Source organism: Catharus ustulatus, chromosome 2 (genome assembly GCF_009819885.2).
Source record: "Catharus ustulatus isolate bCatUst1 chromosome 2, bCatUst1.pri.v2, whole genome shotgun sequence".
NCBI lineage: Eukaryota > Metazoa > Chordata > Aves > Passeriformes > Turdidae > Catharus > Catharus ustulatus.
In genome coordinates, this window is record NC_046222.1 from 113,103,055 (window position 1) to 113,131,037 (window position 27,983).

The following is a 27,983-nucleotide window of genomic DNA, read 5'->3' on the forward strand; positions in this document are numbered from 1 at the left end:
TTTGTATCTGGAATAAAATACTTTTTTAGATTAAGAATGCACCTTTTCCAGGTTGAGAGAGCTTTGAATCTAAGATGGTTTTAGAAAGAGATATATGGCATCCTTATTTCTCCTCATTCTCATCTTCTGTTTCTCTACATTTAATTTTTATTTTAAATTGAATTAAAAAGGAAAAAAAAATCCCCTGCAGCCTGAACTGCTAGTAATATAAAAGTCATAGATTGCAGACATAAGTGTAGTGCTAAATAAGTAAATTAAATACGAGCCACTAAGCAAAAACAGAAAAAAAAACCACCAAAGGATTAACTCCCTTTTTTAGCTAGAGGCATAAATATCAAATCAGGTGATAAAATTAGTTTTAACCAACATCTATATAGACTATATTTTACATATTTAGTTTTTATACATTTATAACTAGCTGGGGTTCTTGCCTAGCCAAATTGACTTTGGGCATCATTGTCCACAGTGGGCCATTTTAAGTGTAAGAGCAAAATCCCTGAAGTTTTATATTCTCTTTAAACAGGAGTGCAAGTCAAAGACGTGGAGATCAAGTATTGTGTTTAAAAAGGACACTCTTGTGATTCGAGAAGTTAGAGAGGACGACATTGGAAATTACACTTGTGAGCTAAAATATGGATTCTTTGTTGTCAGAAGAACCACGGAGTTGACCGTTACAGGTAATTACAGGCTCTTTGTATCTCTTATATTTAAAAAACCCCACCATTGAATAATTTGGTTCAAGTTGTGTGTTTCTGAGTCATAACATTTGCACACAACTTTGCTGTGTGCCTAGATATGGATAGTATGGATGGTTGATGCATTTGATACATTGAAACTGTCCTGAATATTTCACAGTGGTATCTGTAATACATTGACAAGTCTGAGTTTTGTAAAGTTTTGTAAGCTTATGGGTGGTTTGTTAGTTTATTTGTTTGTTTATTTTACTTATTTATTTATTTGAGTGGGAAATGTGGTCAAGAAGCAGGAAAATTCTGAAAACATGACCTCTTACAGAAAGGAAAAAACAAAGTCATTATGTCTATCATCCTCTGTCATGTGATTAAATTACTCGGGATATAAAAATAGCTGTAGCAATAACTCCACAATACAAACTCTAATTGTCTTTGGACGTGAGAACAGCTGTAGCCACAACCCAAATGCAGTAGCTCTGTCCCAGTGAGACATTGCAAGTCTGTGACAGGTGCTTGAGCAGCCCATGATGAAGGACAGGAACATTTTTTCTCTGTTATTCTCTCCCCACTTTCTCTAGCTCATAGTTCCTGATCTGAGTTGTCATGCGCTCTGGTTACCAATTAATATATTTTACATTAGTCTGATTATTTTTTAATCCATTTAGTCTTGGCTTCGAAAACATTTTGAAGTATTAAGTTCCACACAGTAATTATGTAACATTAATAAACTCTATAATTCAGCAAACAGCAATTGCATAAGATGCATTTAATATAAGCTACTTTTAAAGTTACCATATCAATATTTAAAATCCATTATCAATTAAAACAATATATATATACTGTAATAGTAATGTCCACAGCAGCAGAACAATGTGAAGAATGGTTCATTGAATTTTCCATGCCTCACCAGACCTCAACCTCCATTTTACAATTATGTGAAACATACAGCTGAACATACATGTAAGGTAAAAAATGAGCTTTTACAATTATAGGATTATAATGGTAGGCAGGAGTATATAATGAACTCTGTAATGCTGTGTAGTTTCACAGTATATTTCCTAAAACAAGGCAGAATGAGGATTTTCCTGGCAAAACAGAGGTGAATTAGATCCATATGGTTGACAAAGGAGCTTGCATGTATAAGTTCTTGCACCTTCAAAATATCTAGTAAACCCAGAAACGAATCTTCCAGAATGATTATGTAGGTTGCTCTTGATACTTTTTTTTGTATCTAATATATAAATCTGAGGTTTTATAGTCAATTAGGGAATGCAATTTTCCTCTGTTGGATGTGTCTGGAAATCATGTTGTTTATGTTATTTTGGGAGATTCAAGTAATCAATCATATTTATTTAAACTCAATAACCAGGATCTCTTTGTTGTTGTATAGCATTGATTTATTTGGTCAGTACAGATAGGCAATTACTGTTGAGTGATTAACCTCACAGTAACCATCCATATACTCTGTTTGATTGACTCTGATATAAAGAAACCAGAGAAAGATTCAAGTGTGTGATTTATACCAAGAACAATGTGAATTATCTTTTGCAAAATTTGATACCTGGTTTTCAAAAGTACACATTTACTACGTCTTTAAGTGATCCCTTCTGTCCCTTTGGTTGGTACTCTGCTGCACAGCAGTATTTCAACAGGCTCAGACTGACAGAAGAGAGAAAGAAAAAAGCATTGGAACCATATTCATGTTACTATTTGTAGGAATAGTTTAAAAAAATGCAATTCATCACTTGTAGTATAGGTAGGAGTTCAGTATTTAATGTTTAAATAGACAGATTCAGAAAGAGACTTGGCTGATTTTGATGTGTTAAAAATGAATGAATTCATAGGGAGGGAACTATTCAATTTCCACCTCTGCAAACCCCAGCAGATTTAAGGACAACCTCCAAATTAGTAAACTCTTTTAGCAGTACTGTGGGTCTTCATATTCTCTTTATAATATGTGAATAAACAGAACAAGCAGATAGATTTACTCATAGTATTAATTTTTGTTGCACCTGTTCCTCATGACCTCCCTCTCTGGGCAACTGGGGACAGTCACCACCAAAGGATTCCCTTCTTTATCCCACACAATGTGTTTTGTCAGAATTGTTCTCTCCTTCAGGAAACCTGCTGCTCTTACAGACTATTAACTATGGATGTACAGTAGTTTCACGAATACAAGCCGCACGGATTATAAGCCGCACCCCCGGTGCCTCGACAATGTTGCTGTCTTTGTCAATAGATAAGCCGCACCCCGAATATTAGCCGCACTTTCGTTCGTCGCGAGAATCCGTGCGCAGCTTTCACAAATTGGCCAATTAGTAACAGGATCGCGGCATAGCGGGCTTTACTGGCTCGGGGCGGGGCCAGGCAGGCTCGGCCCGCTCATGGTTGCCGACGGGGCCGGGTGGCCCAGCTCAGCGCCACGGCTCGGCGGGGCTGGCCGGGTGGTGCTGCCGCCGCCGCCGGGCTCGCTGGCCCCCCTCTCCCGTCAGCACCGCCCCGCTGCCGCGTTCGCTCGCCCGGCTGGCAGGGCTGCCGCCGCCGGGCTCGCCGCCCGCCCCGCTGCCGCTTTCGCTCGCCCCGCGCCGCGCCTCGCGAGCGCCGCGCCCGCCCCGCGCCGCGCCCGACCCGCGGCGCTTTCGCGGCTCGCGGCTCGCGGTTCGCGGCTCGCGGTTCGCGGCTCGCGGCTCGCGGCTCGCGGCTCGCGGCTCGCGGCTCGCGGCTCGCGGCTCGCGGTTCGCGGCTGGCGGCGGCGCTTTCGCGGCTCGCGGCTCGCGGTTCGCGGCTCGCGGTTCGCGGCTCGCGGTTCGCGGCTCGCGGCTCGCGGTTCGCGGCTCGCGGTTCGCGGCTCGCGGCTCGCGGTTCGCGGCTCGCGGCGGCGCTTTCGCGGTTCGCGGCTCGCGGTTCGCGGCTCGCGGTTCGCGGCTCGCGGCGGCGCTTTCGCGGTTCGCGGCTCGCGGCTCGCGGTTCGCGGCTCGCGGTTCGCGGCTCGCGGTTCGCGGCTCGCGGCTCGCGGTTCGCGGCTCGCGGTTCGCGGCTCGCGGTTCGCGGCTCGCGGCTCGCGGTTCGCGGCTCGCGGCGGCGCTTTCGCGGTTCGCGGCTCGCGGCTCGCGGTTCGCGGCTCGCGGTTCGCGGCTCGCGGTTCGCGGCTCGCGGTTCGCGGCTCGCGGCGGCGCTTTCGCGGTTCGCGGCTCGCGGCTCGCGGCTCGCGGCTCGCGGCTCGCGGCTCGCGGCTCGCGGCTCGCGGTTCGCGGCTCGCGGTTCGCGGCTCGCGGTTCGCGGCTCGCGGTTCGCGGCTCGCGGCGGCGCTTTCGCTCGCCGGGCGGCGCTTTCGCGAGCGGCGCTTTCGCTCGCCCCGCCGGCAGGGCTGCCGCCGCCGCCACCACGCTCGCCGGCCGCCCCCTCCCGTCTGCACCGCCGCCGCGTTTCCTCGCCCTGGCCGGCACTGCAGGCCCCCGCACCGCCGGGCTCCCCCATGCTGCTGGCCCCGATTATGCTGGGCTTCCCCCGCTGCCAGGCAGCCCCACCCGCCGGCCTTCCTGCTTCTGCCATGCTCCCCTGCACTGCTAGCCCCAGTTCTCCCGGGCTCCTCCGCCATGCTGGCTCAGGCTCTGCCGCCTTCCCTGCCCCGCCCTGCTGGCTCAGGCTCTGCCGCCCGCCCCCGACACTGCTGGCCCCGCCTCTGCCAGGCTTTCCCACCTCTGCCGGGGCCGGCCGGGCTCCAGCTTGGCTTGGGGCTGCCGCGGGCTCTCACTTCCGTGTTGGCAGCTTTTAGAATTTTGTTAATAGATTAGCCGCCCCGGAATATTAGCCGCACTTCCGGGTTTCCACCAAAATTTTGGTCAAATTGGTGCGGCTTGTATTCGTGAAATTACTGTAATTATAAACAGGCTCTTTTCAATATTGCTGTTGGATATTCTTGTTATATTATAACCTCCGTGCTTTACACCTTAAATATCTGAGTGTCTCATAGGCATACATGGAATGGCTCCTATTCTGATTTATCATTAAAGTTGAAAAATGGGAAGAAAATTCACATATTTTCAAAAAGACCAAACTCAATAGGTAGTATCCATCTCATCTGAGTATAGTAGCTGAAAGCCCCTAAGCCATGGAAAATATAATTTCCTTTCCTTCTAAAAAATGAGAGAAAAAAATTTGCCCGTTCTTAGCTTAAATTACAAGCACTTAATGCCACCTTGGGTGAATCTTTGTAATACACCTTCACAGTAAGAGCTGTTTCATGGCTCACTTTTTTTTTTGTTTTCTTTTGTTTATTTCTTTGATCTTAATGGAACTTTTTTTTTTTTTCTGAGATAGGACCTAGAATTTCCCTGTTTCTCAAAACAAAAAACATATACTGATTATTTTACCTTGTAACTAATCAAAATATTCACATAAAAAGCATAATTGGTAGGGTTTTTGGTTTGTGGTTATGCAATTACACTTTTCAAAATGTCCTGCAATTACACATTCTAAAATGTCCTGCAATGTACAAAGTCATTTGTAGACTTTTATACTCCAGATTAGCAGGTTTTCTTTTATATGGGAAATTTTAATTAAGGTATACCTGCTGTCTCTGGTATAATTAATTAAGAATGTGTTTAGCATTGGGAAAGAATCCGATTAGAAAAATATAGTTTTAATTCCGTCATGGTGAGCAACATGGGTCAAAAATACTTTGCTTCAGTGATTTGTTTTATTTAAATATTAGGTTTAATAATATTATTTTTCACCTATAGTACCAAGGCATTTGTAAACACTTTCTGCTTTTGAAGGGTTTCCTTCAGGTCAAATAAAGTCCAGCCTGTGTCTGAGAGAGAATATGTCTGTCCTCACTGCAATAACATACAGTTCTCCATCATGAACATCACAAAGCAAACAGACCCCATCATCCTTGCAGTCGGAACATTACTCATTCTGTTTTAGTTTTAAATATTAAAATACTTTTTTCCATTTTGTCAGAAATAAGAAAACCATATACCTTGAGGATAGAATCAGAACTAATCAGTAGGTTTTTAATGCTGAAGCCTTTCCTCAGAGATAACTTTTGTTTTCTTTATTCAATGATTAGACCCTGAGAAGTTCCCTTGGAAACAACTTCTGCTGGAATGAGCACAATTTTAGATTTACTGATTCCAGCATGTTTACAATCAAGCTATAGGAATAATAAATGGTATTTTGTTTTTATTATTTAAATTCAGACAGCTTGGTTTAAAAAATTTTTACAGTAATCTTGAAAGTGACAGTTTACTCTTTTCCATCTTCAACCCATTACTTTTTTAATATTTAGGTTTTTAGGCAAAAAAAAAAATGTAATTTTTCTTATTCAGTTATGCTGTAGTTAACTCTTAGTGCTGCTTGCAGTTTGAGTTATGTTGAATAAGTTTTGTCTCGTTTGCTTTCTGACAGATTTAGTCTTCATCAGCATAATGGGAAATCTTAAGTGACTACATGTATGTATGTATGTATTTTTAGAGCTGGAAAGATCACTGTAAAAAGAAGTGGTATGAAGAAAAAATATGATTAAATTATACATCTAGCCTCACAGCTCAAAAATGTAGATCTTTTATATACAGCTAGCCACCATATATCGTGAATAAAAGAAAAAAAAACAACCTGAAAGGGGCACACAAACACACACAAACACACACAAACACACACACAGACACACACATACTTTGAAGGTTATAGCTTGCTTTAAGTGGACTGTATTTTAAATGTATAAGACAAAATCTTTACCATTTTTTCCCCCCAAAAATTGTCTTCAATTTCTTCCAGGTGTGCTGCTCTTTCTCATTCAAAACCTCCGAATGCAGTGAGGTACTGCCATAAGTATGTTCCTCTCTATTTTTAGCAGGTACAAAGTGAGAAAAGTATTAAAGACCAGAGTTGTTTTCTAAGCATTTAGAGCTTTAGCACAGACTCTGCTTGGTTTCTGAAGTTAATGACAGGTATAAACCATAGTGAATGCACCCATGACTCCTTGATTCAGCTGATCCTAATAATTATCAGAGCTGACGTTCATTCCTTGTTCGTCATTAGTTTAATTCAATTCCAGAACACATTCAGATAGAAGTTCTATTTACCATTACTCTGTGCAAAGACTAATAAAATATAAAGCAAACAATAGATTCATTATGAAAGCAGCCTGTTCAAAATACTAACCTAGCATTTTAAAATGCATAAAATCATGTAGGTTTAGCAAATTTATGGCTGAAGAGTGGGATGATTTTTTTTTTTTGTAAATTAGAAATGAGTGATTTTATTTTACAGTGCAATCAGTTTAATATGCCTGAAAACAAGGGTCTAAATTAATTTCTTGTGTGTATTTGAGTAATAATAATCAAAACATTTTGTTGATGTTCAATAAAATATTCTCTACAAATGTTCATTTAACACATTTATTGTAAATGGGTTTGGAGAGTTATTCAAAATCAGTCTTAAATGAAGACAGCAGTGAGCAAAGCTTTATGTATTTTACTTTAAAGGAAGTGCAGATGATGTCATGTACTCTATGTTCTAAATAGAAGTGATGAATTAGAAAACCAGCTTCAGCAATTTAGCCAAAGAAAGAGTTGCAAAAGTTAAAGGGAGAAAAATTTCAACCTTCCTGCTGGTGACCTTTCGACATTTTGTCCTTTGTCATGAGCTGGTTTGGGGTGCTCACAAAGACCAGTTTTAATTATTTGAGGTTATTCCTATCATAGCTGGGGCAGAGAGAAGAACCTCTAGCTAGTAATTCATGGTAGGTAAAGCAGGGTACTCAAAACATATTTAATAGAACAGACTCGATGGGCTTTAGAAGGAAAATTTTCTCTCCCTAAAATAAAGCTTGACTAATAACTTATTCCCTTTGGGTGATGTGTTTATATTCTCTTCATTCTGGACAATGCCTATTCCATGTAAAAAGGATACTGCACTTTTTTTGTTATTTACCAAAAGTCCTCCAGGATGTGGCCATTTGTTGATGATGTAGTCATGATTTCTGCTGCAGTCCTGTACTCCCTGTGGACTATACAGTGAGAGTAAAAGTCTGGAGCTTGATTAAATAATTGGTAAGAAATTGAAGAAATCTTAGTCCATAATCAAAATGAAGAGTTGCACTTAATAGATTTGATATTATGCAAGAAGTGCAGTGAATTACTGTGCATACTGTTATTAAATTTACAACAATTTTGCTTCTTTCTTTTTGAATGTGATTTTTTTTTGTTCCTGAAGTTGTTGGGTTTTTTTCCAATTTTAACTTTGTAAGTTTAAAGACTAAGGTAAGGTAATAAGTCCAAATAAATTTGGCTTTCTACATCAGGTGAAGGAAAAAAGATAGGGAAATGGCATTTCCAAAATGGGAGTTTGTTTGTGTGAGTCAATTTTCCTTTCTTCATGAGTCATATGAGAATACTGAAATAAAAACAATGTGTGTGGATGTTGTTACCAATATGATTTCTTCAGTTTAGTGTAGTGAGGTTGTTAAGATGAGCTACATTCTACAGAGGGAAAGAATTTTCAGAAAAAAGTTTATCATGTGTTAGTTACTACTAAAGATATAAAAGACATATAAACTTGTAGTTCAATAACATCTCACAAAACTAAATAAATCTGTTGTTAAGGCACCCAAGATGCTTGTTAAACAACCTTTTAAAAAGTAGATAAATTACATTGAATGTTAATGTTTTGCATTATTGCTGCGGAATCAGAAGACTTAATTTTACTTTTACGTTCCCCTAGAGTATGTTAAATCCACCAATACTGTCCTAACTGAGCATTTGTCATTTCCAAAGCTTTTCTTATACTGCTTTAGATAATTTATATGTACAGTGGAGTCTTCCAAGATGGTACTTTAATAAACCAGAGTATAAAATGCCCAGTGCAATAGCATAAGGACCTTGTGTTGCCCCCATCCTAAAAACAATCTATACACATTCTTATAAACAGTCTATACACAATTAGACTAAATGAATATTTAGCTTTAAAATGGAGACCATTTTTCCAATGCTTTCAGTGTCTTTCAAATGGCTTAGGCAGATTCTAAAGTCAGAGCTATTAAGCAAAATTATATTGGTAATACATATGTTCAGAGAGAAATTCCAGACAATACATGTACCTGAAATCATTGCAATAGTTTTTATAAGCAGAAAATTTTTGTTTACAGAAGAAATAAAAGACACCTCATTTTAACTGCAACAATGACATGTGTGTTAACAGAATAGTAGACTCAAAATCATTTAGAAGGTATCTAATATATGTTCCACTATATTAGAAGAGCAACTTCTCTTAAAGAGCATTGACCTCCTCAGAAATATTGTCATCTTCCCTTCAACACCTCCAAAGAAAAATAAAGACCATTTTTAATACTGTTATCTCATAGTATTAATCACCCAAAATATCATAGTATGCAAACAACAGAAAAATAGTGCATATCAAATTTAAGAAACCAGTTTTACTTGGAATTCTATTGCAAGTGTGAATCAAGACTGAAACCTTAGTTTCTCTGAGATTGATGTCCATTTGTCCATTGACTTAAAGAGTCAATATTTCATCTTTTGATTTTCTGGTTGCGAAAGATCAGAACTGATGTTAGTTTTAAAAATTGAAATCAGTTTTTAAAAACTCTAGCTCTGCAAATCTCCTTGATGTTTTATTGATTATTCTGTCATGTAATTTCTTTCAGTTAATGAATTAAATAATTCCCTAAGAGTAATTTAAATATGCCGTCTTCATGCTTTAGTAACAGGCAAAATGCATGTTAGCTACGTAGTGACCCTCCAAAAAAAGATGAACAGATGAACAAGAGGTGAAATCTTTTTTATTTTATTTTTTTAAAAATCAAAATAAGAAGGGAAAACCTGCCCATCTGTTTCTACATGGCTCTAAAGTACAGATTTTAATTCTGAATCTGGCTCAGACTATAGTTCCTCCCAGTTTACTCACTTAGGTAAACAGTTTGTTTCAGTCCTTACTGGAATAAATTTGGGTAAAATACCTACTGACTTAGTGGAAATAATACGGAGCTAAAACTCAGCAGTCAAGAGAAATAACTCTGTACTCTAGTGTACTTTATCTGAAAAGTTTAAAAATTAAAGATATGTTAAAGGGAATCAAAATTACTCAATTAAAATTGTATAATAATTTAACTTATGATGTTTTACTTATCTATTTTAGAGCTTAATATAGGAGAACAATTTCACGAGGGTTTTTTTTTTTTTTTTTTCTGTGTGAATGTGATAACACACAATAATTGTTTGAATATGAAAAACAAATTGGAACCAGCAAGGACATTTTTCCATTTCTTTAATGCAGCTTTTCCTTTTGCTTTGGCGTATTATATTGACATCCAGAACTGGATTCATTTAAAAATATTAGCTATAACTTCATAGAAACATGACTGAGGAGTGATATAAATCAGTGAATTTCCTCCACATTCTTTAAACGAAGTGAAGATGGAAGAACTAGAGTAGAAAGATGCCTGTGAGTTTTCTCCCTTTCTGAATCATTCTGTTTCACCTCACTGCATTCTCCCCATGTTCAACAAGAAGATTATATTTCTCCAGGCACCCGATATGGCAACAAACATTCCCAGCCCTTAATAAGCCCTTTGTGGAGCCACTATTCCCACTGCAAAATTTTACTTAACTTGTGGAAGGTTTATTTATGGTGCATACATGACATGTTGGGTTGTTCGGTTTTTTTTTTCCCTAGAGGTAAGACTCCTCTCACCTAAGTTAAATATTTACACCCACTGGCATATGAGCTGGCTGCTATTCATGGCAATTCCATGGCGTGACTGATATTCTCTTTATGCCAATGTGCTGAACATCAAATGAGTTGAGTTTTACAGAATTCCACTTCCATCTCTTAACTATCCAAGGGCTTACATTGGCAAACTCAAATGTAGATTTATAATATAGGCATCTACATCACAAAAATCCTGCTTTAAAATTTCACAGTTGTTGTGGCTATAACCTCTGGAAATGGCAAGCTGGCTGTACATAATATTTTCTTGCTACAAAACAAGCACAAAAATTCATGTCAGCTTTTCGAAACAGACAAGTACAAATTTGTAGCAGAAATATTATTTTTTTTGAACAAGATGTACAGCTGGGGAAAAGAAACGCAAGCTTTTGGGTGTAAAAGGCTGTCTTTAAATCTCAGGGGCATAATACACCAGTTGGTCTAATAAAATATATTGCTTTTACCTTGATACGTCTAAAGCAACATTACTGTTATTATTTTTCATGGTATTTAAGTTTTCTTAGGATGGAATAAATCACAGCATGCATTTCTTTAAGCTAGCTGCACAGTACAAAATAAGTATAGGGTTTTTTATTAAAATATAGCTATTTTGATAAATTTTGGCAGTTAGAATAAACTGTGCTTCACATGTAACAATGAGTTTACCTATATCATTCTGTGTTTTCTTTGAAAGTGATGATTGTGACTACAAGACAACTGGAAGCTTTCCTTTTATACTTCACTATTCTCAATTCAACACAAACTAAATATAAAGAAAGATGAGACCTCTTTGAGAACAAAGGTTTTGGTTTGAGAGCTGCAGTAAACAGAATGAATGTTGTATTAGAAAGCAAGTGGGTTACGATGCTTCAGTGTAGAGATGGCAAATTTATTTTAAGCTCCTATTTCTGTTCAATGTATCTTCTAACCGGGCATTTTTAATGTTGCTATCAGTAGTCTTTAGTGCTCAGGTGGGTAAAGAACTGAGGAGAGAGGTGATTTTTGTTGTCTTGTCATATAGCTCTGCCAGGAAATCTGGTCTCTTCCACACACATCCAAGTGAGAAGTGCAACTTCTGGCTCCTCCACAGCCCTGATCCTGGCACCAGAGCCCAAGCACCAGCAGCCTTATGGCATCCCATGCTGGACCTCTCCTACCATGCCACTCCCTCTGACTCTGCATTTTCACTGAAAGGTTCCTGTGTTTGTATTTTGGAGTTGGTAATTGTTGCTCAGTTTGTGATTTCAGTGGCCCAAGCCATTCTCTCTCAAAACTTCTTTGCCCAGACTGCTCCATGAAAAAAACAGCGATGCATTTCGGGTCTTGGTGTCACACCCAGGATGTGCAGCAGCAGGAGGTGCCTTTGAGGGGCCCCACTGATTTACCAAAATACTAGTATTGGTCTAATACCGATACTCAACTGTGACGGACAAAAGACTCTCTAACAATTTAAAGTTAGTGTGTGTATGTTTATTCAGCGCTGGGCAGCAGTGTGAGGTAGTCCCCTAATACAAACTGCGAAATTACAGGTGGTCACAGAGTCTATTTATTGACAAAAGGTTCAAACAAACACATATTCATAATACCAGCCCCTCCCATCCCCGCTTCCTATGGTAATTAGCTTGAGTGGCTATTAAGCATGCGTGGTTGGCTTCTTGAATTAAGCTTGGGGTCGTTTTTGCGGGGAGGGGTCTTAAAAGGAGGAAGTAAGACAAGTCTTCCTCACCCTGACCTTTTCTATTAATGACAATACAAATGGCTTTTGGGGCAACTCCAGTTTTGCCAAGAATGAGTTTCTGGTTGCAATTGTTCGTGTTCTTTGGACCTAACTACTAGTTTCATCCTTTCCCATTGCAAGCACAGCTGAGCAACCATAAATTGACAGGCAATCAATTATTTAAGTTTCAGGTAACTATCTCAAGCTCTGCTTTTAACTTTTAACTTTTAACTAAAATCCTAATTTCTTTAAGATTAGTGTTTCACCACTGCCTCCCCACAAACACTGCTCTGGTTGTCCCTGCCCTCCAGCAAACCTCCCACCTGCCCATCCCACCCTGGGCAAAACTCAGGTAGCAGCAGCAGACGAGCCAAGTGTGGGAAGAAAGGCAGCACAAAAAATCCCCTGAGACAGAGGCGGCAGGGACCTCTGCTCCTGCGGGGCCAAAGCGAGCACCTTCCCACCGAGCCACAGCTTCCAGCCCAGCAGCCACCCCTCCATGCAGTGGCAGAGCATGGCTGACATCCTGTTTGGAATTTTCAGGTGTTTTGTTCCTTCAAAACAATTCCATTAGTTTTTTCGGAATTTTTGAGCTAGCTTTCAGAATTCAAAAAGTCACTCATGAATAACTAGGCAAAGGGCAAAAAATGCATTGTGATAAGCTCATTTAAATAGAAATAGGCTCATTCCTTTGTGTGGGTTGCATATGCTTTTTTTATTTTTTTTATTTAATATCTTGATTTTTATGAGTAAATTCAGTTTTCTGAGGAGCTACTCTGACACCACCAGGAAAAAATAAAAATTAAGGCTAGGTGAACTGTTTGTCATTTTCATACAGCTAGCACGGTCTAGAATTTTTGCTTACATTTGAGCAGTACAGTTTATTAGGATGAATGGGGGGGGCAGGAACAGAAATTTAGAAAGAAAAGACTCCTGCAAAATGTGGATAATATGACATTTAGTGGAGATTATGTAATCACAGCAGGAAAAGCATTTATTTTTTCCCTATTCTTGTCCACAAACAAAAAAGCTGTACACTTATTAGGAAACAGTCTGATACATCTATTTCTCTTACTGAGAGAAACTCTAAAGACTCAGGAAAAATGCTTGAAAAATCTAGTCTGGCTTTTGAAAAGTCGAGGACATTTCAAAATGCTTTGCATGTATTCTGTAATGTCTTATTCTAATATATTATAAATGGTAGTTGGCAGATTACATATCATATTTTCAAAAGCTAGTGTCTGTACTTCTCTGCTCTAGATGTCTTCTTGTCTGTGTGGTTCAAAAACATCTTTGTGATCTGTCATAGTAGTTTTGATATGCACATAAAGCTGAGAGAACAAGGATTTATAAACTCCACTCAGAAAGACATACAGGTAGAAGTGCCTGCAGGGGGGTGGGCAGAAAGCATGAAGCACTGAAGGTGTCTTACTTTAGACTATAGTATGTATAAATTGGAATAAAACCTTATAAATACAGGTTCAGGGTCTTGTTTTTTATGTAATAGCTCCTTATGACACATGATAACTGTCATTGTTGTTTTTTTAATGATCTGTCATTTAAAAACAGCAGTTCTTTAAATCTTTACTTTATTAAAAAAAAAAGTAATCCAAACAATATAAATTATGGAGTGGGGGTGTGGACCTTACAGGTCAAATTATAAGACTTTCATAACTTGAAAATTTTATTTCCATTTTTTAATGTATGGCAAAGTCACTCCTCTAAGAAAACATGAGAGCTGATCGGGCTCCCTTATTAAACTGAGTGCTTCAGAGTATCAAAGGGCAGAAAACTTGCATTAACTTGATTAAAAATACTATACAGAGTCAACAGAAAAATGATGAATTTACTTTTGGTATTTTAAAAGGATTTTGTGGGCCGAAAGGAGAGATTTTTTTAATAAGTTAATTGTTGCAGAATGAATAACTACATGTGTGGAAGGTTCTTATAGTTCCTGCTCAGGTATACTATGGAAGAGTAAATAAAATGGGTAGAGTAAGAAATGCAATTCTGATTAAAAAACTGAATTGGAGATGGTTTTAATTCTTGTTTGTTTATGGCAATTGATGACATCTAGCTAAAAATACTGAACTACTGTTAAATTTTCAATATGCATGGGAAAAGGGTATTTATTTTTTAAAGGCCTTTCAGCACTGTCGCCAACTTAGGATGGAAAAAAAAATGTTTTCTTCAATTTCAGCTATTAAAAGAGAAGTTAAGACAGTGATAAACCTGTGGTCTGGAAAGTATTTTGAGAAAAGGAAGAAAAAAATTTGCACTGGATTGGTGGATTGTTATGCTAAAAATTTGAAAGAGGGTGAAAAGTGTACTCATCTACATCTAAGAGACATATGGTGATTTTTTACCCATTCTAATATAAATAACAGTGACATTACTATTAAAATCAGTTTTACCTCTTGTAATTTTAATTATAAATAATCAAGTGTTTTGATTAAACACATACACACACCCATTCATTAAATTTGAATGGAGTTTGCTGACTACCAGTCGGCAGAAAGAAATTTCTTTTAATTTTCCAAAATCTTTGCCAATGGAGAAAAGAGGAGAGGAGAGGAGAGGAGAGGAGAGGAGAGGAGAGGAGAGGAGAGGAGAGGAGAGGAGAGGAGAGGAGAGGAGAGGAGAGGAGAGGAGAGGAGAGGAGAGGAGAGGAGAGGAGAGGAGAGGAGAGGAGAGGAGAGGAGAGGAGAGGAGAGGAGAGGAGAGGAGAGGAGAGGAGAGGAGAGGAGAGGAGAGGAGAGGAGAGGAGAGGAGAGGAGAGGAGAGGAGAGGAGAGGAGAGGAGAGGAGAGGAGAGGAGAGGAGAGGAGAGGAGAGGAGAGGAGAGGAGAGGAGAGGAGAGGAGAGGAGAGGAGAGGAGAGGAGAGGAGATAATGGAACTTTCTGCCCTGGAAGGAAAATACCATTTTGACAAGAGAAAGACAATTTTAAAATCCTGCTATATTTTTAGGAAGTTCTTCTATGAGATAAGAGGCAGACACTTTATGCCTGTAGTAATACACCAACTCTTTTCCCTAAATAAGATGACAGTTTTGCTGGGTGCAGGAGAAGAATAGCTGTGAATTCCAACCAAGGCAGTAGAATAGCTGTTGATAAAGCATTTGTTTAACACAAACATATATTTCTCTCTGCTGTGCAATGGGAGCCTGGGAAGACTGCAACACCCCCTTAAAGATTTGTGGTGTACAGGAAAAAATGAATATGCAAATATACAAGGAGTAAGAGGCTTCCACCAGTAGAGATGGGAAAAAAATACATGTAGAGAAGACAGTGATTTATTTTTTTCTACAGGAAACCCAGTGTAAATGCAGCTATGATTTTTCCTGCTGTGGGAATCTGTACCATTTTTCACAAGATAGTATTGACATGAAAGACTGGTGAGGTAGTCAGAAGTTCTGAATATATTTAAATGAATACAGTTGTATCTGTCATCATGAATGGCTGCTATAATCACAGCTTTTAAAACCCACTGTTGGCTTCAACACTCCATGGTACAATGGAGCTCTTCAGAACTACAATAGTTGTTGACATTCCATTAAAGAAAACAATAGAAGTGGAATGAATATGCTTAGATTTCTTTTTATTCTGTACAATGATTTATAAAAAGAAATAGCAGAGGGAGAGAAAAACAAGACAAACCACTGTGAAAAGTAATTAAAGATGAATAATTGGGGAGGGTAAAATACTGCTATAGTAGAGAGTATTTGTCACTCTTTAAACTATTAAATGGATTTTTAAAAAGTGTGTATCAGTATATCATTACTATTGTCATAGCTATCACACCAAATTTTGTTTCTAATTTCAGTTAAAAATAAGGTTATGTAAGGTTTTTAATTTATCATTTATGTTTAACATAAGATGGCTTAATACAGCAGGCTGTATAAAAACTGTTATACAAGATTTGTTCAGTTTAAACCATAAGAATTTCGATTCTAACTACTGAGAAGTTCAAAGGTGATGGATGTTTAGTTAAATTTTTACATTATATATTTCTGTTTATATTAGTTGGTGATGAATGTACCCTATCTGAACTTCATTGAAATGATGCTTTCATGTAAATTTGCTGCCCAAATTTGTATAGAATGATCCTGTGAAAAACACAGCTGGACATCATTTACTTGTTTAAAAAGTAATGCTTTCCCTCTTCCCTCCAAAGGTAGCTCTCAAAATCATTTTAGAATTTATATGAAATAAGTTGAAGAGCTTTGCCTTTACCTGTCAGCTTTGCCTTTACCTGTCATCATGAAATACTTCAACTGCAGCATGCAGCCTTTTCCTGTTTGAAAACCTTTATAACTATTGTGCTCGTTCCAAGGAATATAGAAAGTGAGAGGCTCCAAATTGCCTTTTAAGCTATAGCCATGTAATCCACTGCATGATGTTCTTCTACTTGCTTAGTTGCTTTTATTCTAGAAATGGCATTATAGCAAAGTAAACAACACTGTCAAATATACAAACCTTTTTTTCTCCCTCCCTAAGGTTATGTTAGCTACCTATACAGACATTAGAGAGATAGCTCTGCTTCTTATGCACAAATGGTAAACAATATTGAAATATAAATGCATGAAGAATATTGAATAGCTTTTTAAAATACTAAATTAATATTTAATATGGATTTATTAGACAAATAATCTGTCACAACCAGTAAGCCCTCCTCCTGCTGCACTGAGCAAAAGCAGAACACCTTAGCTAGAAAAAATTATAAGTAATTTTAAATTTTCTGCAAAATTTAAGGTGAGACTTTTACATCCACATACCAAATTGATTTTAAATAACCTTGATTGCCCTTTGAGACTTGATTCACATGCCTGGAACTTCACGAAGCATTGTTAAACAGGTTAGAGTGCAAGCTGTAAATATTGAAATTGTGAGTCTGAGGCAGCTTGACAACTAGACAAGCATTTAGAATTCTTCTAATCTTTTTTTCATATGTCATCTGTAAGAAAGTAAATGCTTACATTAGAAATCAAACCTTTAAAAATTGCTGTCTATTCCCTAAATTTCTTTCTGGGAGATTTACCTCTGCCTAATACTCCAGGAAAAAATAACTAAAATTATTTAGAATGTCTTTTTTTCAGAGACATGAGCCAAGTCTTAATAGGCAATTAAATAAAAATGCATAAATGAAAAAGAAAAAGTGAGAATTTAGGCTGTGTGGAAGTGAAGAAATTTGGGAAGAGGAAATGTTAGAGAAGGCAGATATTGCAGCAAATGAGGCTCAAAAACTTTTAGTAGTAGTAGTGGGAATTAACTATTAGGATGTGCTGCCTGAAAGATCACAATATTCACAGTCTTTTTTCTGAATATCATAATTTTGTTACTTGTGTAGTAGCTCCATCAAATTATGATTTTTGTGACACTGCAGGAGTCAGTGAAATGTCACCCCTGTCTGGCAGTCATTCTTGGAAAACAGGCTTACCAACAAAATAAATAATAGCACACTCTAAACAGCTACTGCAATAGTGCATTACAAGAGCAGTCATAGACAGGAGCTTTCTGTGTGTGTTCAGACACTTCCAGGTTGGGAGATATTTAAAAATAAAAACACTTTAGTTTCACTATTGATGAATTCAAAGACTAAGAACTCAAAATCTCTCTTAATCTCTCAGCCATCTGTACTAGAGTCACAAAGAAAGGGACAACAATTTATAAATTAACAGGTGTATGTCATTGTGATTCCTGTCATACAATGTCTACATCTCAGAAAATGCTGTTAACAGTCAGCAATAATTGGCACCCTCTTTGGTCATCTGAAAGAAGATGAGACTTGAATGGTCTTGGAGGTTTCACTACCAGCCTCACTATCAGGCAGAGTCCCAAAAGTACATTAGAACACAGGGAGGATGAAGAAACCTCTGTGCTCTAGCTTGTAGATAGAGAATTTGTTTCATGACATCATGATTCTTTGCTACTTAGGATGGGCAACTTCATTTGAAATTAAATGGTCTTTGTCTGGTTTCTAGACATTTTCCAGTTTTGCCTGTGGCTGATATAGAAATGGAAAAGATAACTCTTGAATGACAAATCAAGATGTTTACTGAAGTGTTGCCTACATTCAAATAGGGTTTGTTTTCTGGTCTTTTTTAGTGGGTTTGTTTGTTTGGTTGGTTGGTTGGGTTTTTTTGTTTTGTTTTGTTTTGTTTTGTTTTGTTTGTTTATTTGTTTTTGTTTTTTCCACACAGAAAAGAAGGAAATAGAATTACCTGGATTAGAATTTAATTTAAATGTATTGATCCCTATTTAAGGAGATACCCAAAGTACTCCTAGATGGTGATCTGCCAGAGTTAGACTAAACTGCAGGCATTCATGTTGAGGGACTGTGATATATTCTGCTCAGCTTGTGCAGTGCCAGCTTTAATATTTGTTAAACAGTGATTTTAGCAGCTGAACTTGATAAAATTAAGGATCTTTTCCAACCTAAACAATTCTCTGATACTATGATTCTATCAAAGTAGCTGTGGTATTCTCTGATGTCACTACAAGATCCCTTCAGCCCAGCCATATTTTGCAGCCACATAGTTCAGCAGCTGACAGTAGGTATCAGTGTTAGTGCGTGCACTACTCATAACAATGGCCTGAAAAGAAGGTGATTCTTTGCTCTTTGCTCTTTGAAATTCATCATTGCTCATCAGGATCCCAGACTTCACTTGGTATTTTCTGAATATTTTTCTAACTTCAAATAATATTTTGGAGCTTTAAAATTAAGTTAGTTAGAGACAGTTATCATGAGACCAGTGTGGTTATATATATTTTTGATGGTATTAAACTCATTAAATTCTAAGTATTTTTTGCTTAAATCATAGATAATTATCATCCAATAGCAATTCATAGGGTAAAAATCAGGATTTGCACTCAGAAAGGCAGTATTACTTCAAAACAAACAAACAGAACCCCACCAGCTAACAGCAGAAGTCAGTGCTAGCCTCTACTGCCTATCCCAAAACGTGAAAGGAAAGCAGAAAACTTGCACTCTGCTGTCAGTATCTTGCCCAAATTTCAAGCCATTGCCTTGAAGTTCATGGTTGCACTGCGCTTCTAAAGCTCCTTTCTCATCAAAACTGATGCAAAATTAAACATTGAACTTTGCTCTGAGAGCCAAAATAGACACTGGAATTTTCCATAATGGTCAGATGAAATTTTCCTGTGCTGCTCCCTGCTGGATCTCAGCTGCCCACAGCCCTGAAGGTGAGCTGTACAAAATGCTTTCCAGCAGCACCCACCTGGTAAATTGTTTTTCTGACTAAAGTTTCCAGTTTTTCTAAACCAGGCAACACATCAAACTGGCAGTGAAAACTGCTCAATACATGGCTGCCTGTGACTGTCAAACCTCCTGGAGTGGTGTAGGCAGGTAAGAGCTGCTAATTTCCAGCTAATCTAGATTTTTCTAGTAAGTTGAAGACAGGTTGGATGTGGCAGTGCTGGGATCACTCTTTAGCTTCGTATGCAGTAAAATGCAGAAAATGTTCTCAAACAGATTTTCCAATTTCCTTATTAAAAATAGAGGCATGCAAAACTTTCTGTGCCTGCCTTCCCAGACACAAACTCTTCTGATCACATTCTGAGGGACAGAAAAGTCCTCAGATATTCACTTCAGATTTTGTAATTCCAGTTTGGTTCATAATTTTATTATATGCCTAAGAGCATTTGGACATCAGAGGAATGCATCACTCACACTGAATGATTTATAGATTTTTTTAAGTTGAACTAGCTATTTAAAAAATAAAATGTTTTGAATTAATACTGCTCTGAGCTTCATAATTGCAGACATAGAAAAGGACACCTGTGAAATGTGTAGAGTACAGAATAGGTAGTTGCAATTTCATTTGCCCAATAGGTATTGCCTGGATAATAATGCAGACTAAAGTTCCTTCCTGGATGATCATCTTTCATGGAAAGCTTTCATTAGCTCCTCACTGACCCTCAGACCATTTTAAGAATTACATTCCCTTCCCCTCACACAGCAGTGAAAAGCTGGGACTGTTCTGCTTCCCCAGGAGGCCAAGGCTGAGTGTCAGAAGATGTCTCACTCTGCCATTAGTGCTGCTTTGGAACAAAAAAATACCCATGCAACAGGACTAAACTATCTTTAATTCTGATTTTTCTCCATTTAAACCTTTCCTCTCTGTCTCTTGCTTATCAAGGAACTAGATATCTTACAAAGTGAAAAATAGGCAGGACATTCATAGAACCATGTGTGTATACATAGGTATACACATTATATGAATAAGTAAGAATAATAATAGGTTCAGACCTGAAACATAATTGCTATGAACTGGATTTTTCTCCTAATTTTGACCAAGAATGAAGACTATGTCTTTTCTGATCATCTCTGGTGCTAGTCATTGTCCATCAGGCTCTTGGTTACCATTTTAATTGACAAAATTCTCACCATTAGCATATAAATTATAAATATCCAATTCATTGCAGTGATTCCCTTTGCTAAAGCACTGCTGCCTTGTTTAGAATAACCTCCCAGAAAAATAAGAATTATGAAAATAAAATTGGTTTGCTCCATTCTCTTATTATTTCACTGAAATAAATTTGCATTAATACGATTAGAGGAAAAGAAGGTTGTACATTTGAAAGACCAGAATGTAATAAAACTGGAGTAGGACTCCATTGCCTTGAAAAAGGGACTAATCTTTTTAAAATTTGCTTCACAATACCTACTTAAACAAATAAGCTTTTTAAAACATGGTAGGAGCTGATTAATTAACAAAAATATTACTTTGGAAAGAGACTCTGCAAGAAAATATCCTTAGAATGACAGCCCTATTCTTTCAAAACAGCTTATCTTTTTGCCATTTGCGAGCTTTCAGTTCTTGACCAAAAAAATTTAAAAAGCAAAACAATAGAATGACAGAAGGAAAAAAAAAAGTATATATACAAATTACATTGGGGTAAATTAATTTTCTTCAACACTTCTCTTCCTTAAAGGATAAATATTTCTATTTCTGGTTCCTATGGAAATAAATGCCATTAACTGTGCAAATATGAAGCAGAAGCAACTGCTTAGAGGTAGGAGGGATATTTCCTCTGCATTTGGCATTTAAAACAGGTCTCAGATTGGTAAATCCGTTTTTAGTATGATAGGCTGCAGCTGATATGGAGATATTATCTATTGGTGAAATTGTTTCTGAAAATAATCATTATCATAAAAATGCCAAGAAAGTTTGTTGGGATTTTCATTCTGGGATATATATTTTTTGGTTGTTTTTTTGGTCTTGGTTTGTTCTTTCTTTTTTTTTTTTAATCTTTTTTGAATTTGATCTAATACTTTTATTGAAAAACTATGCAGCATGCTTTCCTAGCAGCTTTTCTAATTTCTTTCTTTGCTATATATATATTAAAGTAATAATGACAGAGACCAAGAAAGGGGGGGAAAGGAGCATGAATTTGTGTATAATTTACCAGTATTCTCAAAGAAGAGAAATGTTTACTGACAAACATAGGATGGCATTAAAGGCCCCTTTGACAAAAGCTTACTCCGTATTACTATTTCACAGGACCTGAGAAATGATGGTTCTTTCTTCCTCGTGAGAGATGGAGGTCAGTACAGAGCTGCCTCTCTGAGAAGAATTGAAAGATAGTGCCTCTCAGATGAATGCACATTAGTGTCAGTATCATACTTCATGGGAGAAAAGTCAATTTTAGGCAGTAGGGCTGTGGTCAAACCTCACTGATACAACAAATTGTGTCCTGATAAACACTGACATTACTACCCAGTATGTGCCAGAATTACAGTCCAAAGCACAGTGAGCCCTAGGCCTAATTGTGATTTTAGATCAGATTTAGCTCAAAGAAGGGGGGAAAAAACTCATAAATTGCTTATTTGGATTAATATCCATGCTCCCATTTCCTGCTTCCTTCATGAGGTGTTTCTGTCCATCAGAAACTCCACTCTCCAATAGACTTCCCTTAGAATATCTTTATATTATTCATGCAAAAGAGTGTTTAAGGGTTTGTATTGATGTGAGACTGTTTTAGTTGGCATTGGAACTGCCTAATGTTTGTCCCTATCAGGTACTTAAAGCATATCTTGATCCCCTCTGGGGAAATATATCTATGGCCCAGCTGAGTAGAAGTCTCTGCTATCACAGTCTGCTGCCAATGGCTGACATCACTTTGGTCTGTTACTGAATTTTAGTTTTTGAGTGCATGATATTTCTATACATTATGTGCTTTCTACAGTAATCTTTTTAAAATTCCTTATTTTTCCTGTCATCCAGTCTCATCTCTTAGTTAATTCAGAACCAAAGGGTACAGTTACATTTATTGTAATGAAAACATGGATATGTGTTCTGCTTTTGAAATGGTAGGAGTGCATAAAGTTGTGAAAGAAGAAATACAACAAAATTAGCTCAACTTTTGCCTTTAAATAAGTAATTTATAGGATAAAAATGGATATATATTAATACTGAATATCTTTATTAAATTAGTAGCTTCCAGAAGTGTAGGTGTGACATGACTTACAGACCCAATATACTCTTTTACAAACCCAAATATAGAATTATTACTAAGATCCTAATTTAGCAATGCTAAAAACATCTTGAAGATTTTGTTTCATCTTTGTAAAGTTTTCCTGGTATATTCATCACTCTAACTTAATAGTGTTTCAAGGAATGTAATTTATTTTTTTTTTTACCTTTTATGAGCACTTTTATTGCTTTCTTAGCAGACAAATATCTTGATTGCTACGTTTTAAGCATAGATAAGAGTATTTGAATAATTCTGAATACTTTGAATTAAAAAATAGGAAAAAATGTCTGGGGAAGCAGTAGTAACAAAATCAGGAGTGATTTAATCTTACAACTGATGCTATTGACCTGGGTACTGCTCTTAGAGCTATAAACAAATAGCATATATAGGAAATTCTGGATTAAATGTATGCAAAACGATGAATAATCAGCTTTCCTTCATGTTCTCTCTCTGCCTGAACACCCAAATTATTTCAAAAAACAGAATTGCAACACTAACTTCCCAACAGATAGCAAACCTAGTGAACAAAACATAGATTTGTAGCCTAAGACATTAATTTTTCACTGAAGTAATAAGAGAGTAGTTACTTTGTGTATTTATGTTTTCTCCTAGACAAATGAAGTAGCTACTGAATTCTGCATCGAAAGAAATGCTGAGAAATTTAAATAGGACACATATTCATACAGAATATGTTTATTATTGGTTGTATATATCATTTAATATTTAAAAGCCCTTTTATCATGTTCTGTAGCTCATGGAAATAAGCTTTCTTCTTATTTTTGGTCTTGGGAAATAGTTTTCAGTTAGAGGGTTCTGGGATTTAATTACAGAACTTTTAAGAAGCTCTTGTTAAAAGTACTAATTCTGCCCTGAAAGAATCCATATCTCCACATTTGGTCTACAGTAGTTACACAAGGAAAAATGAAAGAACTGAATGTCATGACCATGACATTTCCCAAGAATACCTTTCAGTCTTCTCTTACCTTGAGTTCAGGGAATTTTTCCACAGCTCTCTGTAATAATAGTCTTTTTCCAAACTCCATTTCACTTTTTTTTTACAGTTCTATGTACCTTTAAAGCCTCCACAAGATCTTGCAGGAAGGAGTTCAACTCTTGTAATCAAGCATTGTGTGGAAAATGGTATTTTTTGCTTGGTTTGAAACTTTTTTCCGCTTGTAGCTAGAGACTGATTCTGTTCTAAGTTGCATTGCTGAAAACCAGGAACAAAGCTGCTTTAAAAGTTTTAGCAGAGAGGGTTCAAAGAGATGTAATTGTTATACTGTTCAGTATTCTGGTTCTCAAATCTAAAAGCATATTATTTCAAATCCTCCAACTAAATGGTAATGCAAAGGATGCTCAAACTAACGAAAATACTTCATAATTCTCAGAGTTACAAACCAGGTCTCAAAAATTATGCACTCTGAGATTTTAATTTGCTCACGAAGGATGTAAAGTACGACTTTGTTTGGCTGCTTTGGAGGTATTCAATCTCTTAGCATTTATTCCCAGCTTTACTTAGTGTGTTAATTTATTTTACAGCCCCAGAAGTTTAAGCATACAGATAAAATAGTGATCAATTTAAAATACCAGTTGTGTCACCAGTCACCTAGATATACTCCCAGAACCTGAAGTAATCTTGAAAACCCTCAGAAGAAATAAATTTCACAAAAAGCACAGTCAAACACACATAATGTATGTGCTGGTGGTCATACATAGCTTTGTCTCACCTGTTTATAGCCATTGGGCTAGATTAATCTTTGCTGATCATCTGGGCTCTTGCCACAATCAGTGATTCACACAGATGTGTCTGATTCTTGCTTACTTCCTTAGGGCAGACAGCACTCACTTCCCACGGCTGTGCTTGGTGAGATTACATCCATTCAGGGTCAGCAGTCACTCGGGGCTGATGGCAGCTGGGCAGTTGTAGATGACACAAAGAGCAGGCTCAGGGCTGATGTGCTCAGGTGTGCTCAGATTTCTGCTACTCTTTTTCACTCTGACATTTACCTTCATTTTCCTTTTAAAGGAAACACAATTGTACTTTCCTTTTGCTTTTCAGACAATATATCTCTTTTCTTTTTTTCCTGTGTGTTGAGGTCTCTTGCAAGTTCTGCAACATAAATACCAGGCTACAATGTTCCCTATCAGATATGCTGGATTTAAGATACATAATCTTTTTCAAAAATCATCACTTTTTCATCTAGCCCTTTTTCCTTGTTGCCCCCAATCCAGAAATTAGTAGCACAGCTAACTAAATACCAAGTTACTCACAGCAGATTATTCAGGTACCTAAATATCTAAATCCACAAAATACCCTGTCAATTGCTTGCATGTAAGGATTTCACATTATTCATCATCAAATAAAGAAAAATTAAGCACCTTTTATTTTTAAGTAAGTAAAAATGACCAATGCATAGTTTTCATTTGGCGAAAGAGGTCCATTATTTGGTAAAACTGGAACAATTTTTTCTATATGATCAGATTCTTCCACTCTACCCTTACTCTCATCCTTGAATCTATACCAGTGGAAAATAATTGCAGTAACACCCTGGAGAGATGTGGGCCATGCACTTCTCATGTAGAGGTGCCACAGCACACAGGAATTAAAACTTGATCACGTAATTACAAAGACCTTATCGTATAAAATGACGGCTCAGAACATGTTAGACCAGCATTTGAAACTGATCAACAATTTCCTGTGCCACTGTTGTACAGCAAAATTAGGATGAGGAGAATGCTAATAAGAAATACTCCCATCTGGCAATATGTATTTTAACCTCATTAAACACTCAGTGAATAGAGTTAGGCTTATATCTGAAAATTAAACACTGATGCCCATAAAATATGCTACTTGATGCAACTAATATTGGAGAATTTCTGTAATGGAAATTTAAAATCTGTTCTAAATAAATTTAGAGGCAATAGTAAGGGTTTCAAGGACTAAAAATCTGATCTATTTTACCTTTTGACATTGCTAATAAATTTCTTATATTAGTTTTGCTGCTGAATTAATATGGCTGGGATGAGAGAATTGATATTTTCTCGCCAGTTTGAATTGATCATGTTTTCAGACTGCAACACCATATCTCAGTGCTTTCTGGCTACAAAGTTGTAAACAGTATCAAAACATGCAGACTTTTCAGAAACTCAGAAGGTTTGAAAATCAAAGGTGGTGTTAAGAATGGTGCTCAAATTCGTATCTGTCTTCACAATTTTCCTTTGCATGGGATGGAATATTTAATCCATAAAGAAGATGATGGAGGACTGGTATTGAAGACAAGATGGGAGAAGAAAATCAAGTATATATGAAGGTTTCAAAGTATCTTCTTTGTGAACCTTTACATTTACCTTTATCAGCCTTAAAGATTTAGAATTTACCATTATGGACTATCCTTTATTTAAATATAATTCATCCTTTTTTTATGGTTAATATGTAAGAACTTTGATTTTTCGGTAGAATGAAAGAATAGAATTTGGTAGACTAAAGATAGTTGAATAAGAGGGTGAATTTTAGTCATTACTCCTTGATAGTCTGCTGGTGACAATAATATAAACACAAAAAACTTGAATTTATCAATTTATCGGGGTTTCTGTGGTTAACCACTGAAATCCTACTTCATATTTCCATCTTTGTCTTCTGTAAATTTACACCCTGAAACACTGAACAGTGGAAGTCTTTTAGTGGGTTCAATAAAATTGCAAAAACTGAGGTTGGATACCAGGATAAGTGTTTAAAATGTCATCCTTATAAGGAAAACATTGTCTTACAGGTTTTTAGCAACAGTCAATCATTCGCTGAATTCTATTGAACTCTTATGTGCCGAGATCAGTGAACCCATATTTACATATATTTACATATTTTCCTTTCACCCAATAAAGCATAACACATTGTCAGGAAAAATAGATTTTGCGGTGTCTTCTTTGGTCACTCCGTGCAATTCTATTTCAAAACAAAGTGCATATCATCACTCGTCTCCCTGCCACAAAATATTGAGCTTAAGTGTTCCTAACTTGTTCCTAAAGCAATAAAACACCCCCAGCAGAATCCTGTGTAACTCTTCACTGGTTCCCCACACAGAATTCCTTCTGTGTTTCTGTGCAGCATCTCTTTAAACTCACTGTGGCCATTAACATGTAGCAGCTTTCAGCTCCTTGCAATCCAACTTAAGTAGTCCAGAATCCCAAACTCTCCTCTCTGCTTGTATAGGCCCTGATGTGAGATTAATAACATTTCTTAAAGATCTAGCTGCACATTAAAAGGAATAGAGAAGATCTCTTCCCAGTGCTTTTTACTGTTTAAGTGGGTAGGAGGAGCATCTTCTGGCTGAGCTGCAAAGTAGTGAGCAAAGAGTAAGTTTTCAGAATGTAAGAGCCTGCTTAGGCTTTGAATGATGTCAAGATCATCCTCTTTCTCAGATAATTTTATGGAAGTGCAGAAGTAGTTTGGGGTTGAAAGTAATTTCCCAGTATGAAATACAATAAAATAAGATTTGTGGAATACTATTATTCTGTTCAGTATACAATATATTCAATAATTTTAGGCTCCTATGCTAGAATTCTCATTGATTATTCAAATGATGTTATTTTAAGTAGAAGTCAAATGAATTGCAAAGTATTTCCATTGTAATAGTGCTATCTTAAATATAATTTAAATATTTTCCTAATAGTTTATTAATCATTATGATTATAGTTTATGTCTTTTTTTAAAAAAGCTGAAATTTTCAGGTGACTGAAAATAGTATAAAATTAGTAATGCCAAATGGAACTGTATGCAAATTTCAGAGATATTAAGTGAATCCAATATATTATGTAGCAACAAATTTCTATGGATCCATTGTGATGCATGCTTGAAAACATGAGCTGTATTGTCAGTTGGAGATGGGAGTTGTGACTGTTTTTTCATGACACCATCTACAGAAAATTAGTTATTTTTTATAGAGGTCAATATATCTATTCCTGTTCTCACTGAGCATGAAGTCTCCAGTTAGGGTGTGTAATTGGTGTGATGGCTTGAGAAATAACAGCAATAGATCCCTGAGTAACAAAACACTCAGCTCTCCTGCTTATTTCTAAACTGTTTCCATGGCCTCCTGAAACATTATATTGAGTCTTCGGGAGTCATGCTTGAATTTTCTAAGTGGAGTAATTTTTACTGCATCACAGAAATATTTAGCAGCAATTTTTCTAATGATAATTTTCAAATGGTTCATCTATTTTCCCCCTGTGTGTTCATTTGTCCTTACTCTTAATTTCTTGTTCATCTTTCTCACTTAACTCCCACACACGGACAAAGCCCAGTCTGCAGCACCTGAGGCTGATGGTTGTTCCAAATCCTTCACTGGAACT

The 27,983-nt window shown here is 37.2% G+C and overlaps 1 protein-coding gene across 4 annotated transcripts in view; it reads left to right on the forward strand.

Annotated features, from left to right (window-relative positions):
- The window catches only part of IL1RAPL1 (interleukin 1 receptor accessory protein like 1), a 695,023-nt gene that overhangs the window by 425,205 nt on the left and 241,835 nt on the right, over nucleotides 1–27,983 (forward strand). For all 4 annotated transcript variants that reach the window (XM_033052373.1, XM_033052374.1, XM_033052375.1 and 1 more), the window contains one exon: nucleotides 524–677. In XM_033052373.1, coding sequence (XP_032908264.1) covers nucleotides 524–677 — 154 coding nt within the window. The remainder of the gene's footprint in view (nucleotides 1–523; nucleotides 678–27,983) is intronic.